The sequence below is a fragment of the Thrips palmi genome, unplaced genomic scaffold, assembly GCF_012932325.1.
Source record: "Thrips palmi isolate BJ-2018 unplaced genomic scaffold, TpBJ-2018v1 HiC_scaffold_8, whole genome shotgun sequence".
NCBI lineage: Eukaryota > Metazoa > Arthropoda > Insecta > Thysanoptera > Thripidae > Thrips > Thrips palmi.
In genome coordinates, this window is record NW_023144635.1 from 10,993,407 (window position 1) to 11,008,427 (window position 15,021).

Here is a 15,021-nt window from a genome sequence, read left to right on the forward strand (position 1 = left end):
AAACCACAAAAAAGAAGGACAAAGGAAAAAGAAAAACAATATTGACTGACAAACAAGGGCGTTCCCCGTGCCCCCGCTGCCGCCCGAGTCCGAAGGATCTCCTCGTCGCTCTGTCTCTCTCGCACCCCTGCGAGGCGCTCCATGGGTGCGAGAGAGACAGGGCGACGAGGCGATCCTTCGGACTCAGGCGACGGTGCGACGCACACTCTGGCACACACGCGATGACGCGACGACGACGCGGCCAGGTTTGGCCTAGAGTCCCTCCGGGCCGGCCGGCCGATGGCCGCCGCTGTGTGCTGCTTGATGGGGGGACATGCGCCGCCACTGCGCCGCCACTGTGCCGCCAGCCGCGCTCATGGTCACTTGAAACGGGAAACTTAATAGAGTGTCGGAGCGGAATGGGTGAGGTCAGTGCCTGCCGGCTGGCTCCGAACAGCGGGCCTAACGCCGCTCTGTCTCCCTCTTTCATTCACAGGGCGTTCCGGAGGGGCGCGAGAGAGGCAGCGCGACGATGCACTCTTCGGACTGAGACCAACTGGCGGCGAGCGCGAACGCGCAGCCCGCTCTGGCTTCCATTGAGGGGCTTCCCTCCCCCCTCCGGGGCCTGGACGGCCTGGACGCCAACCACTAGGAACGAGGCTAGGCAACCCTGGCGCGCACGCCGACAACGGGCTGATTCCGAGCACTACTCGTCACTCTGTCTCTCTCGCACCCTTACGGACAGCCATATGAGTGCGAGAGAGACAGAGCGAGGGAAGCAGAGCACGGAATCAGTCGGCAGACTCCTTATCTCTCCAATCGAGTCACTTAACGCGGCGTGTAAGGTGTGCGTAACGATTACGAACGCACTGGATGGGGCCGGGGAGCCGTTTGCACACGATCAACAGGGACAATAATTGCGGCGAGATAATTTAGTGGTTGGACGATGCAGCGGCATGCCAAGCCGACGGTGGAAATAGCTGGTTGACAACGCCTCTGTGGCAGGTCACACCCAGCCGCCCAGCCGCACAGCCTCACTGGCATGGACGTGACTGCGACACCAGTGGTAGTGCTGGCGGAGGCAGAGCACATAAAGCTTGGACATGCTTGGACTGCGCACAGCAGACGGATTCCGAGAGCCGCATTCGTCTCTCTGTCTCTCTCGCACCTGTACTCTACAAACTCAAGTGTGTACATAGTACACTTCACCTGGAGTGTACTTGCATGTACACTTCAACCTGGAGTGTACTTGCATGTACATCACCTGGAGGTATGGCATGTACACTCAGGTTGGCGTGTACTGCCAAGTACATGGCAGGTGGCTCATACCGCAGCGGCAGCCGAAACAGTGTACCTGAGGTACACGCCAACTGGAGTGTACATGCCAGTACACCCAGGTTGAAGTGTACATGCTAAGTACACTCCAGGTTGAAGTGTACATGCATGTTTACTCCAGGTGGAGTGTACTATGTACACACTTGAGTTTGTAGAGTAGAGGACACTTCATGAGCGCGAGGGAGACAGCGACGTAAACGAATCTCGGAATCAGCCCGCAGGAGTTGCATAAGGATGCATGCCATCTCGGAGGGGCTAGGCGACGACGGCGACGACGGCGACCGCGGTGACGACGTTCTCCAAGTGCTCCACTCCAAGGAGCTTCAATGAGGCTGGCTGTCCCGAGTTAGCGTCGGCCAGCGCCTCCAAATGACCATCCCGCCCCGCCGCCGTCATGCACCGCGAGAGGGCCGACGGCTGCCGACGGCGACCCTGTGCCCGATTCCCTGCCGTCTCCGTCTTCCAGAGCCGCGCCAGGAGAAGGAGCCAGGCCAGGCCAGGCCAGGTGTCCGCGGAATCTCGTGACCTCCACGCCCATGGTTTTCTCGCGGCCAGCGCGGAGTTGGAGCGGTTTTTGCCGGCATTTGCCTGGCAGCGCCTTGTTCCTTTCCAGTTTCTGTCTGCCGAGAATTGGTGTGAAGTACTTGCCGGCTTGGCTTTTGTCGGATCGCCGCGCCTGGACTTTATGCATTCCCGCGTCGCGGCTGGTCGCGGCGCGGCCCGACTCGACGCGCGCAATGCAGGCGACGCGCATCGAAATGCTGACCACGCAGACTTCCTTTCTTGCGTCAGGCTGGTCAGGCTGCCCCCCAAAGCATCGTCAGCCGCCAACTGTTTTCACAGAGTAGCTTGTCGTGGTGCCGCAGGTGCCGCCACTCCCCGCCGACGCCATGCCCGCCGTGACGCCCGTGTCGCTGGTGCCCGTGGACCCCTCGGGGCGCGAGGGCGGTCTGCTGCAGAAGTACTTCATGCCCGCCTGGCGCAAGGGCTACCTCCAGTGCGGCCCCACCAAATGCGCCATGCCGGCGCGGTTCGGCGACCTGGCGCAGACCATCCTGGACATGGACGTCAGGGACGACGACGTCTGGGTCGTGTCGCACCCCAAGACAGGTGAGACTGCGTTTGCGCCTGACTCGTTTCGAATCAGGGGAGGACTGCAATAGCAACAGCAATAGCAATAGCCATAGTAATAGTAATAGCAATAGCAATAATGTAACAGTAGCAAAATATAGCAATCAACTGCAATATCTCATTAATTGCTCCAGTATTGGCATCGCGATGGCCCCTGATTCGAACCTAGTTAAGTCAATGGCTTTAGCTATAGCTATGGCCATAACTATGGGTTTGCAGAGTAAACTCCCATTGCTGCGTGCGCCACTCCACCCAATTAGAAAATTAATTGAAGGGGAGAGCCGGGCAAACCCCTGGCACCGGGCTGGCACCCCTCGGGCCTGGGGCCGGGAGTGGCTGGTGGTGGCTCGTGCTCGTGCAGCGGACAGTCGGGACATCGGCCGGGGCTGGGGACAGTGCTCGCGGCTCGCGGGCGGGGCGGCGGGGCGCGCTTAGGTCGTTAGTCGGTCGACAGCGGACGTGGCGCAAGTCCTTTCCCTGCGGCCTGGGCCCCCCGTGGGGCGGGGCTCCGCGGGGCCTGCGGGGCCTGCGGGCCGCGACGCGGAAGGGCTACCTCCCACCCTGGCACGGCCTGGCACGCGGGGTATGCCGGGCACTCCGATGGACAAGACGGGCGGCCCGGACGCACGCCGTCTGGTCAGCCACTCCGCTCAGCATCCCCACCCCCTCCTCTTCCCGCCACTGGCCGCAGGTCTGTGCTGTCTGGGCCGCGGGCGTGACAAGGGGCACGCTCGCGGACGCAGCCCCGAAATGCGGCAGTGGGGCGTTCACGCCAATCTTACCCTGCGAGTCATCGCGTCGGCGTGTTTGGCCGCGGTGCACCTCGTGCGCTTCTTGGAGGGCGGGACCGAAATGGCGGCCCCTGGCGACGGCGGCCACCCGGCCACGTGGACAGGAGTACTTTGGAAGGGCAGACGCCACCGCCACCACGGCGAGGTCGCCACCGTCGCCGTCATGTGGCCGATGATGCGCTGGGACGGCACCGTCGGGTACGCCTGGGTCTGCCCTGAAAAAGCGCGCCGGACATGATTGGCGTGGAGAGCGGTGACCTTGAGCCGCGTCACGCCGCGCCGCCCGGCACATCGGCATGCACGCTAGAGCCTAGAGCGGGGCGGCGCGCATCGCCCGGGACAAGCAGACACAAAACGGGCCTCCCGTCGTTCGTCGAGTTCGCCTTCTCGGCTTTGTTGTCGAGACCGGACCGGGGCGTGCCGCCTGTCGCGGAACGTCAAACACAGAGCCACGTCTGGGTGTCCTGGAGGGAAGTCCACTAGGAAGCTAGACGTCGCCCGGCGCGACTTTGGCGGGCCTTTGTGGCGCTGATTGGCTACGATGAGTCTCCAAAGTGTGTAATGGATTCGAAGAGCCGAGGCGGGGCGAGGCGTGGCGGTGGGCTGGCGGCGCTGGGCGCTGCGACGCCACTGTTGACTGTGTTTGTGTGCCCGCCGGCCCGCGCCGCCCCTCGCCCCGCCGGGTGGACGGCGTGGACCTTCACTTTTGTCGGTCGCTCCGCTCCGGGCTCCGGACAATCGCACGTCGTACGTCGACGCAGTCACCTCTGCAGCCCCGACCGCGCCGCGACACGAGTGCACCGCCATGCCGCCGACCGAGACCGCCGAGACCGCCGACCAGGGCAGGGCCCAGGGTGCCCTCCAGTTCGCGGACGTGGGTGGCGCCGCGGGCCGCCACCTCGACGAGTTCTTCAGGCCGGTCTTCCGGCCACTGGGCTACGTGTCCGTGACGGTCGCCGGGGACGACGCCGAGACCGCCAAGCCCGCCAAGCCCGCCAAGCCCGTCACCATGACCGGCTACTTCCGCGAGCTCGGGCCCCTGGTGCGCGCTGCGAGGGTCCGCGACGACGACGTCTGGGTCGTCAGCTTCCCCAAGACAGGTTAGGGCGGTGGTTTGTCTCGTTCCTCCCTCCAGCGGACACCGCCGTGGAGGTAGGCAGCCCGCCGCCAGTGCTGCATGCGGCTTGCCCACCTCGGCTTCGACGCCCCCGTCTGCTGGCCGCGCCCGCCGCCCGCCTCTGGCCACTCTGGCCCTTCCGGACTTTCACCCCCAAAGCCGGCCGCGCTGGCAGCTGGCGGCAAGAACGGGAGGAACGCATTGTGGAATGCCTCGTGAAACGCATCCAGTCGCGCGGCGGCCGGCCGCGCCGGAGACGTCAGCCTGTGTTTCTTGCGAGCGCGCGACGCGGCGGGACGCGCGTGTGTGGCAGTTTGCAGCAGCGATTAGCATATACTCTCACGCGAGCGCGGTCGTAAAGATATCGAAGTGTTTGCTGTCATGGATGGATGGGCAGACGCGAAGGCACCGACGAGCGCCGCCACCGCGCGACGTGGTCGCAGACCTCGCAGACTGTCGCGGTGCGACCGATAAGGCGTGGGTCCAGCACCCCACGGCCACGTCCACAGGCACAGGGTCAGTGTGCCAGACGCCCAGGCGGCCGTCACTCTATGGACACGTTTTTGAGACTTGGACGCTAACGCCCCTGCCGAATGATTCTGAGCGCTGGGGCGTCGCTCTGTCTCTCTCGCTCTCGCTGCGCGCTGCCTGCCGTGAATCACGCCCCGTCCTGGCTGTGCTTGGCTGCCAGCCACGCCACTCCACCGCAAGGCGACATTATTCACAGGGCGCCAATTAAAGCGCGGCCGCTATCCACAGGACAGGCAAGGCTTGCGTTATTGGCACTGCTTTCCAGGCCCGTGGTCGGTCGGTCAACGCGTGCAGCGCGTATGGCCACCGCAGCCATCCATCCGCACCTGTCTGGAGCAAAAAAGGAACGAATAAAAAAGCACTGCCGCCACGATGCTGGAGCCGGCTGGAGCGCCTTTTCGACTTTCGACCCACTAATTCATACTAATGCACCAGTGTACTTGTACGCGCAGGCACGACGTGGACCCAGGAGATGGTGTGGCTGATCGGCAACGACCTCGACTACGCCGGCGCCAAGGTCAACCTCCCCGAGCGCTTCCCCTTCATTGAGTGAGTGCTTGATCCGAAAAGGGGAAAAGCATCCCGAACTCGGTCTCTGGGTTTCCTTCTCACGTGAAGCACCTGATTCCCCGCCAGCCACACCGCCCTGTTCGACTACCGCACCATGGACATCCCCATGCCGGAGCTGCCCGAGTTCGTCACGGACTCGGTGGGCTTCATCGACCGCCTGCCGGGCCGCCGCTTCGTCAAGACACACCTGCCGTACCAGCTGCTGCCCACGCAGCTGCAGGACCCCAAGTGCAAGGCCAAGGTGCGCCGTCCACTTAACACGTAACGCGCGGTAGCCGCGGCCCCCGCGCCGTTGTACTGAGCCACCCCTGTCTGCAGATGGTGTACGTCTGCCGCAACGCCAAGGACACGTGCGTGTCGTACTTCCACCACTGCCGCCTGCTGGAGGGCTACACGGGCGACTTCCAGGACTTCTGCAACCTCTTCCTCTCCGGCGCAGGTAAGACCGTCGGCGCCCTGCACGGCACCCGGGCGGCCAAGCGCCTGCGAGGTAGGCCACCCGCTCCGCCCGCAACACACCGGCGTGCAGACGGCGGCCTACGTCGCCCCCGCGAAGACGACAGGGGCGAGGTAGGCCACCGTCTCTGCGGCGGTGAGTCGCGGGAGGGGCGGCGGCCTACCTCGCAGGCGCTATCGGCAAGAAGAGAGCTGCTGCCAAGTGAGACAGCACTTGTGGCCAGCGACAGAGGCGTCTTGGACACCTCCAGAGTGGGAGACGCTGTCGCCGGGACGACCTTTCTGACCTCCGCCCGTCATTTGGTCCTTCCAGTGTGCTTCGGCCCGTTCTGGGACCACGTCCTGGACTTCTGGAAGCGGCGTGACCAGCACAACGTCCTGTTCATCACCTACGAGCAGCTCAAGCAGGACCTGGCCGGCGTGATCCGGCGGACGGCCGCCTTCCTGGGCAAGCAGATGGACGACGACCAGGTGGAGCGCCTCAAGGACCACCTCAGCTTCGAGAGCATGAAGAACAACCCGGCCGTCAACTACGAGGAGGTCATCGAGATCAACCGGAGGCACAAGCTCATCACCGAGGACGGCGTCTTCATGCGCAGCGGCACCGTGAGTTTGACGTCATCGAGCTTTGAAAGATTTCGCCCGCGCGGTCTTTTATGTTCTCACAATTATTGATAATTTTTGTTTTGGCGTGCAGGTTGGCAACTGGAAGGTACTGATGAGCCCCGAGCAGTCCAAGCGGTTCGACGACTGGTCCGCGGAGAATCTCAAGGGGACCGGACTTGAACTGTGACGACCGTCGTGGCCAGCTTTATAACTGAATTATCGTTTTTTAGCTCGTTAGTTTCTAAATTGTGATATTATGTGCGTAATGTAAGGACCCACCATTCCAAAAATATTTTGTACTTAGAATTTAAAATGAAAATTAGTGTAAGGAAAAATAAATGCATTTACATTTATTATCAGCGTTTCTCTGTTTCCTTTCACGCTGACACGACCCTCCATGATCTTTTTTTCTTGTGTTTGGCACATATTTTATTGGTCAACAATTATCAAATAAGTAACAAAACTGCAACAATAATAATAATAACAACAATCTAACATACTCTGGCGACGACACTCTTACGGTACGATGTGGCACAAGGTCACGATAAACGTCTATGCTATGTACAGGGAAACTCTAAGGTCCTCGAAGGACAGTCCTCCGGGCGGCGCGAGCTGGCGGGGCCGCCAAGGCCTCGCGACGCCCTTCGGACGGAGGGTAACTTGACGCGGCGGGGCGGCGCGGGGCGCCCTTCGATTAAGCTTAACCAATAAATTAGCCTAAAGTACTGTCAGTCCATTGAGAGAGGTTCGGGGAAACGGGCCTACTCGAAGCTCAGGCCGGTGCCGGCCAGGTTCTCCTCGGTCCACGCGTCGAACTTGGCGATCATCTCCTCCGACATGTAGTTCTTGTAGTCGCCGACCTGGCCCTTTCGGATGAACTTGGCGTCGGCCTCCTTCATCCTCTCCTCGCCGTACTTCTGCGCCATCACGACCTGGAAGGAAATGGTTCGTTTTCATTCAAACTCTATGTTTGTAGTGGACACACTGACCGGTTTGCGCGATTTTGACTGAAACCCGGCCGAGTGCACAGAAACACACCTCCAGGTTCACGGCGGGGTTCTTCTTCATCTTGTCGAAGCTCAGGTAGTCGACGAGCTTCTCCACGTCCTCGTCGGTCACCTTCTTGCCGAGGAACTCGGCGGTCCTGCGGATTTGCGACGGCAGGTCCTGGGCACGGGAAAGCGTAAGTCAGGGGGCCGTGTCTGCGACAGGCACTGCAAACGTAGAGCGGCGACACTCACCCTCTTCATGTCCTCGTACTTGAGGAACAGCACGTTGGGGTCGTCGCGCTTCTCCCAGAAGCTGAGGATGTGACGCCAGATGGGGCCGACGGGGGCTGCACAAACACAAGGCCGTCGTAAGACTGAGCGGTCTGGGTCCGCCCGCGTGGACAGCCTGCGCCCGGCGGGTCGGCCACCCATCGCACACCGCGTGCCGGCGCTACCCCGCGCCCGCGCGAGGCGTGTTGACAGCCAGGCAGCCAGACGGCCACGAAAAGCAACAGCAGCAAACGCACCTTTGTCCTGCAGGAAGAGCTCGGCGAACTCCTCGAAGCCGCCGGCGAGGCGGTGCACCAGCTGGCAGTAGTGGTAGTAGGACACGCACATGTCCTTGGGGTTGCGCGCCACGTACACCACCTTGGGCTTGACGGTGAGCATCTGCTCGGGCAGCAGGTCCCACGTGAGGTGGCTCTTGATGAAGCGCGGCGACGGCATGCTGGCCACCAGGTCCACCGAGTCGCCCAGCGCCTTGGTGAAGCCGTCCTCGTCGTGGCTCATGACGGCCGTCAGCCTGCACGCCGACAAGCAGACGAGCAGGGCGTCAGCAACGTCACTAGGAAAGCTCTCAACCCCAGCGGCAACAATCGCCACAGGCCCAAAGCACGGCTTTACCCACTCCCTGGGAACATCCTGGATCCCAAGCGCGGATCCAGGGGGGGGGGGGGGCAAAAGGACAATTGCCCCCCCCTTGACCCCTAGATAGCCGCCTGAAAGGTAGGCAAAAAGCACCACATTGTCCCTGTAAGTAGGCAAAAAGTGCTACTTTGACCCCCCCTTGGGCCGACTCTGGATCCGCCACTGCTGGATCCGCCACTGCTGGATCCGCGCCTGCCCAATCCTCCACGTCCTCCACCCGCTGCCCGCACTAGCCATCGGCCATTAGTGCTGCCGGTCGGGCCTACCGACGCGAAGCGCCAAGACCAAACTCTGACGCAGCGCAAACTTTGGAGCGCGTGGCCAAATTGACTCAACCGGGCATGTGTTCTTACTGGCCGTGTTTCGTCGGCCCGACGGGCCAAAAAGAAACGAGTTTGGCCGGCGGCGGCGTGGGTCGCTGCGTCTGGAACCAGGAAGAGCGCGGGACGCGAATCGCCTCGGCGGCCACGTCGCCACGCCACGCTCGGACAAGCGTGGGGAATGCCACAAGAGCGATGCCTCAAATGTAGGCAACGCGTCACACTTCATCAAGTAAGCCCCCCCTTTTTTTCAGGCCCTAGGCCATTTCTGGACTCGCCACTGCGCGCCGAGGGCTCCAGGCCCGAGGCGCCGAACTAATTTTGCGAGCGGAAGGAGGAGGGGGACGGGGACGCTGCCGTCGAAAAACATGCCTGTCCCGGCTGCTGTTCGCTGTGCGCTGTTCGTCTCGCTGGTCGTTAGCGTCGTCAGCCTGCTGGCCGCGCTGGCCGCCCACTCACAGTGGGGCGGCGCGTCACGCGATGACGCGGCGGTGGGGTACTTGCGCCCCACCCCGTACCCACTGCCTTTGTTCGCCGAGGCTGGCCCAGGACTCGGACACTCACTCGATGAGCGGCGTGCGGAACTGCTGCACCATCTTGGCGCGCTCGAAGTCCAGGTCGTTGCCGAGACACCACACCATCTCCTGGGCCCACGTGCTGCCTGCGGAGCGACAGAGAAAGGAGAGGGCGGATGAAGACCGGTGGCGTATGCAGACACGCAGCCGGCCAGGCGAGCTGGAGAAATGGAAAGTCATCGGCCGGGTCACTGGACAGTGCGCACTGCGTGTGAGAACCGGTTGGGCTGTTCCGGCCGGCAGGCAGCTCTGTCGTCCGGGCTGACATCACCAGGCCACTCAGCGCTCAGCTCTATATGGCTGCTTTTGGTGTTTGGGACGGTGCGACGGTGCGTCATCCTGCCACTTTCTTCTACACTGGGAGGAGGGGATTCTCGACTTCTCACAGTGTTGCACCCCGAAAACATCACTTTCGTTCGACTCACAGCACAATGCCAGCAGTGACCCGGCCACTCTTGACCGCTCAAAGTGTCTAAAATTAAAATTATGTCCTCGTGTGGATGTCCTGCCTGAACTCACCGGTGCGCGGGTAGGACACGACCCAGACGTCGTCGGGCCGCACGTCGGCGCTGCGGATGCGGTCGCCGATCTCCTCATAGCGCGGCGGCATCAGCACCTTGCCGGGGTTCACCTCGATCAGACAGTTCTTGTGGCCGAACAGGTTGTCGATGCGCTCCGCCACGTCGGCGTTCAGGGGCTCGTAGGTGATTCCCATTCTGCAAAGGGGCACTCCGTCACACTCACTGGGGCCTGGCTGCAGCTCACGGCTGCAGTTTGGATGGAGCTCAGCTGAAGCCCGGCTGCTCTGTCTCTCTCGCACTTCTACGGCACACTGCGAGAGGACGAGGGGGACAGAGCGCGGCAGCCGGCTGGACCTCAGCTGAGGCTTCACTCTCACTCCCACAGACACTTTGGCACACTGCTTCGCTCTGCTTCCACCACACACACCTTGCTGGATGTCTCGTCTCGTCGGGCACAACGGTCGCAGGAAGACTGACTCCAGGGCGCTGCTCCTGGAAGCACGTTAACTTTCTTCGGCCGCCCTTCCCCTTCCGCGCCTCCCCTCTCCCTCCCCCTGTTCCGCCCCTCCCGCGGCCGCTTACCGCACCGCCGTGCTTTCTCAGTGAAAGTGAAGCTGGACGGGAAGGCACGCCGGGGAGGCGCGCCGCCGGTCCAGCCAGAGGCAGCCAGAGGTCCATGGCCGCGCCGCACGGCGCCGGTCGGGTGCAGCGCCGCGCCGACTCCCAGCGGTTGGTCTCCCTCTCTCGCACTCACAGGGCGACCCGCACCGGTGCGAGGGAGACAGCGCCGCCGCGGAGGTGGAGCGAGGGGGCCAGAAGGGGCGTCGCGACGCCGGCCGGCCGGGAAGGAAGGAAGGGACGCCGCCATGACGCCGCCATGACGCCGCGCTCCCGGGAACGGCGTCGCCATTCATTGAGGCCCTTCGGGGTTCTTCGGGGGTCCTTCGGGAGTCCTTCGGGGGCCCTTCGGGGGCTCCGAGAGTGGCCTTCGGGCCTTCGGGCACGGAGCAGAATGGTTAGGTTAGGTTAGGTTCTGCTCAGTGCTTCGGGGGCCGCCTCGGCCCGCATAAACAAAATATCGCGGTCCTTCGGCGTCAGCGCGTTCCAGGCAGGGAGCGGGGTCCAGCTAAGGGCCCACCAAGGCGCACCAAGGGCAGAGTGTCTTTGGACGTCCTGGCCGGTAAGGCTAGCAGGGACTGCGGGCGGGGTGGGGTGGGGTGGGGTGGGGTGGGGTGAGGTGTGGGCCCGACTGGAGAGGACCTTGCCCCGTCGCATTCACTTTCTCCTCCCCGCCGCGCCCCGCCGCGCCCCGCCCTGAAGCCAGATAACTTTGTCGAGTTTCGGGAAAGTGCTTTGAATGAATGACGGCAGTGTTTGACGAAAAACAAAGGCACTCCGATACTTGAAGTAAAACCCGAATAATTTATAAACGTTTTATAACCAGTCGAACCGTTAAAAGTCAGGAAGACGGATGGAGTAGCAGATCCGATGGAATGGAGAAAAGATGGACAAAACTCGCCACTATAAAATATCCGCGGCTCCCGCGTGTGTTTTCCCCGCAGGCAAATTTTCGAAATTAGCATCATAATTGGGAACGGCATTATCTGACATTAAGGACAAACAGACCAGCAGGTCTCAAGGCCTACGATGCGGTGGGAAGTCTCACTTGCGTAAGGCGCCGCGGCTCGCTTGTCGCACGCTGCTTCAGAATGAGACTCACGCGCCATTTCGCGGCAGGTGCAAGAGGGCTGCAGCGAGAGTGGTGTTGCCGCATTTGACTACGTCCAACATAAGGTCGCAACGACGTCAGAAGACACAGGTTTCTGTATTGCAATTCCTGTATTGCTATTGCTGCGTTGTTATTGCTGTATTGCTATTGCTGTATTGCTATTGCAGCATTGCCATTGCAGTATTGCCATTGCAGTCTTGCCATTGCAGTATTGCCGTTGCAGTATTGCCATTGCAGTATTGCCATTGCAGTATTGCCATTGCAGTATTGCCATTGCAGTATTGCCATTGCAGTATTGCCATTGCAGTATTGCCATTGCAGTATTGCCATTGCAGTATTGCCATTGCAGTATTGCCATTGCAGTATTGCCATTGCAGTATTGCCATTGCAGTATTGCCATTGCAGTATTGCCATTGCAGTATTGCCATTGCAGTATTGCCATTGCAGTATTGCCATTGCAGTATTGCCATTGCTGTGGTTCCATATAATTTTCGATTAGCAGATCGACCAAAGTTTCAGAATTTATTTAGAGCCGCTATAACGGTTGGGACTTCCCCCACCCAGCGCGGAAGAATGAACGACAAACTTACTCCCGTTTCCACACGGGCCGCGTTGCTGTCGGTCGCCCTGACCGCACTGACGCTGCACTCACTCGGTTGCAGTGGCGTTGCGTCCAGGATGACGTCACCACGCCAAGTGCAGCACAGGCCCTGCCGCACGCCCTGCCGCACGCCCTGGCCGCTCACCCGCGCAGCCCGCCTCGCCCAATGTTTTCCCACCACTTTCTCCACCGCTGGATGTGGCCGGGCTAAGGCCGGGCTAGGCCAGACAGGGGCCAGCAGCAGCCGCAGCGTGCGGACCGGTCGGCTCCGTTCGTATTCGCCAAGGAAACCCGCGAAATGCCTTTCAAACGGCCAAGACTGGCCCGCAGACAGACAGACAGACGGGCAAGCCAAGAGGCGCAGACGGCAGGCGGCCCTCGGCGAACCCTACGAAGCTCTCTGGACCGGGACTGAGCGAAGCGATCGAAGAAAGGCCGGAGACCTGGCCGCACGGCCGTACGCTGTGCTCCATTCACCATCACTTCTAAAGCCTTTTTCTCACCAGCGCGATACCGGCACAGACCAACCATCCAACACTGCCATCGCTGGCAATGGCAATACAGCAACAGCAATACTGCAATAGCAATACTGCAATAGCAATATTGCAATAGCAATACTGCAATAGCAATACTGCAATAGCAATACTGCAATAGCAATACAGCAATAGCAATACAGCAATAGCAATACAGCAATAGCAATACTGCAATAGCAATACAGAAATAGCAATACTGTAATAGCAATACTGCAATAGCAATACAGAAATTGCAATACTGCAATATAGAAATAGCAATGCATAATCCTTCAGTGTTGAATGGTGCGCCGGATGGATAGGCAACTTTTTCAACGCCTCGGTCTCATCCGCTGGAGCTGCTCGCGCGAGCTCTGCCGAGGAAAACAAAGTTTTCCTCTCATTCGATCCACCACGTGATCCGGAAGACTTGTTCCTCGCCGCCTGCTGCTCAAACTTCCGGAGAAAACAATAAATTTTATGCCAGTTCTGACCTGACCGCAGGTGAAAACGCAGCGAGCAGAACCGTGTGGTTTGAGTTTGGCACATGTGGGGGGGGATGTCATACAAAGCAGATCTTTTCGATCTGACTTTACTCTGGAAAGGTGGAGTTCGAAGTAGCAAGAGCTGTGGCTAACTCTTCGGCGGACCCACCTGTCTGTCAGGCAAAAGAAAATTCAGTGCACCACTGCGAACACATCGTAAATAGGATTGGAGTAAAATGAATTTTGCGAAAATTGTCACACCTGGCCGCGGCCGCTGCGGTCTGGTGTAGCGAGCGTAAACGTCGCCACGCGAGGCGCGGCGAGGCTCGGCGAGGCGCGGCGCAGCCTTGGCCGTGGCCGCCGCGCCGCCCCCCTCCCTCTCCAAGCGCCACTCCGCCACTCCACACTCTATTTGGCTGTAATTGCCGCGATCCGCGGTACGGTCCGACCGAGTCCGACCGGCTTGGCTTCAAAGTGGCGAGGCGGCGGCCACTCGCGTCCTCACGTCCACACGTGTCTACGACGCGCGTCCGCAACGTGCACGTGGTACCCTGCGCGGCTCGCTGCGCGAGTCAGCCAGCCAGCAGACAGAGCAACGAAACGGGCGGACCTTCGCGTCCGTTTCGGTGTACTCAAATTTTCTTCAATACCCGGTCCGGTCCGGGTCCAGTGAGCGTCCCATCCGCCCGTTGACGTCCGTTACCGAAGCTAAAACGGACGCAAAACGGACGCTCCGAGGGCAGCCGAAGCGACTTCGGCTCGTCACCGCTGTCAGCCAGAGCCAGCGGGTGCTTCGAGCACCCCTCACCTCTCCCCTTGTCTGCCGCGGCTGCCGCTGGCACTGCCGGCCGGCCGCTGGCTGTGGCTGTGCCGCTGTGCCTCGATCGGCGAACGCGTCTGTCTGTCTGCCGTTTGACGCGTTTGACGCGTCGGATCGCCGACCCAGTGCCTACCCCTCCCACCTAACCTAACCTAACCTAACCTAACCCCTCCCACCCCACTGCACTTTCCGCCCGTTTCGTTGCTCTGCCAGCAGACCCCGCACGTGGGGTGGCCGTCCAGTGCGAGAGAGGCAGAGCGATGTAAACAACTCTCGGAATCAACAATCGGTCAGCCGACTGGCACGGCGACGCGGGGGGATTCTCGCTGGAGCAGACATCCGTAACTTATCTCATGGCTCGAGGCTTCTGTGACATTTACGAAAATAAATCATCGGGTATATCGACTTTTAGTGCGTTATTTTGAAGGTATCCTGTGTACGCACATGATCATTCCACATAATTCACTTGTTGCCTATGAACTAATGACGCTTTGATAACGCTCAAAAAGTCGATATTATCAGAATTTCCGAGTTAAGATGAACACGGATGCTGATGGAGACGCCGTTCTCCTCGGATCGGACGAAATGTGCTGGGCCGGCAGTGCCGCGCGTCGCGCATATTTCGGAAGTGAGTAGGCCTCCCTCCCAGCCGCTGGAGCACCGATTGCAGTCTGGAGATAAACGGCATTCTAATTTTACGTCTCAGTTTCTCAGAGACCGTGGAGTGTGGATCGCGGTCGCAGCTCGGGTCGCAGGCTGTGCAGTATTTTCTCTAAAACAAGCCTGTGAGATTTGAAGATTAATTTCAATGTCATCCCGCGTGAGCGAGATACCACAGCGGGAATCACACCCGCCGTGGTCAGGTGGTCAGCGGCATGGGCCGCGACTCGTCCTCCAAACTTCCCCCGGCCGCTTCATGACTCTTCATGAGGATGGATCGGTGTGCATCATGAAAAACGATACATAAACACGCCTGCTGCGTGCGCACTCGAGATCATTTAAAAATGGTCATAAAAGACCCTCGCATTC

The 15,021-nt window shown here is 60.5% G+C and overlaps 2 protein-coding genes across 3 annotated transcripts; one reads left to right on the forward strand and one right to left on the reverse strand.

The window, feature by feature from the left end:
• Nucleotides 1-383: 383 nt before the first annotated feature.
• LOC117653496 (luciferin sulfotransferase-like) lies at nt 384-6,869 on the forward strand. Of its 2 annotated transcripts, XM_034399190.1 has the most exons (7): nt 384-407; nt 2,181-2,424; nt 5,337-5,433; nt 5,521-5,695; nt 5,773-5,893; nt 6,224-6,516; nt 6,608-6,869. In XM_034399190.1, the coding sequence occupies exons 1-7, from the start codon at nt 399-401 to the stop codon at nt 6,701-6,703; spliced, it is 1,035 nt and encodes a 344-aa protein (XP_034255081.1). In that variant the 5' UTR covers nt 384-398; the 3' UTR covers nt 6,704-6,869. The 2 variants fall into 2 exon arrangements, with proteins under 2 accessions (XP_034255081.1, XP_034255080.1); XM_034399189.1 differs by lacking the exons at nt 384-407; nt 2,181-2,424 and adding an exon at nt 4,027-4,336.
• Nucleotides 6,846-10,371, reverse strand: LOC117653497 (luciferin sulfotransferase). The gene is made up of 7 exons (XM_034399191.1): nt 10,276-10,371; nt 9,847-10,043; nt 9,317-9,413; nt 8,033-8,307; nt 7,758-7,852; nt 7,555-7,683; nt 6,846-7,448 (listed from the first exon to the last, which is right to left on the reverse strand). The coding sequence occupies exons 2-7, from the start codon at nt 10,040-10,042 to the stop codon at nt 7,278-7,280; spliced, it is 963 nt and encodes a 320-aa protein (XP_034255082.1). The 5' UTR covers nt 10,043; nt 10,276-10,371; the 3' UTR covers nt 6,846-7,277.
• Between the last annotated feature and the right edge of the window lie 4,650 nt (nt 10,372-15,021).

Coding starts and splice junctions, on each gene's coding strand:
- LOC117653496 (XM_034399189.1), top strand. CDS start 4,042: ATGCCGCCGACCGAGACCGCCGAGACCGCCGACCAGGGCAGGGCCCAG. Junction 5,434..5,520: donor GAGCGCTTCCCCTTCATTGA/GTGAGTGCTTGA, acceptor ATTCCCCGCCAG/CCACACCGCCCTGTTCGACT. Junction 6,517..6,607: donor TCTTCATGCGCAGCGGCACC/GTGAGTTTGACG, acceptor TTTGGCGTGCAG/GTTGGCAACTGGAAGGTACT.
- LOC117653497 (XM_034399191.1), bottom strand. CDS start 10,042: ATGGGAATCACCTACGAGCCCCTGAACGCCGACGTGGCGGAGCGCATC. Junction 9,414..9,846: donor CGTGTCCTACCCGCGCACCG/GTGAGTTCAGGC, acceptor GTCGCTCCGCAG/GCAGCACGTGGGCCCAGGAG. Junction 7,684..7,757: donor AGTACGAGGACATGAAGAGG/GTGAGTGTCGCC, acceptor TCCCGTGCCCAG/GACCTGCCGTCGCAAATCCG.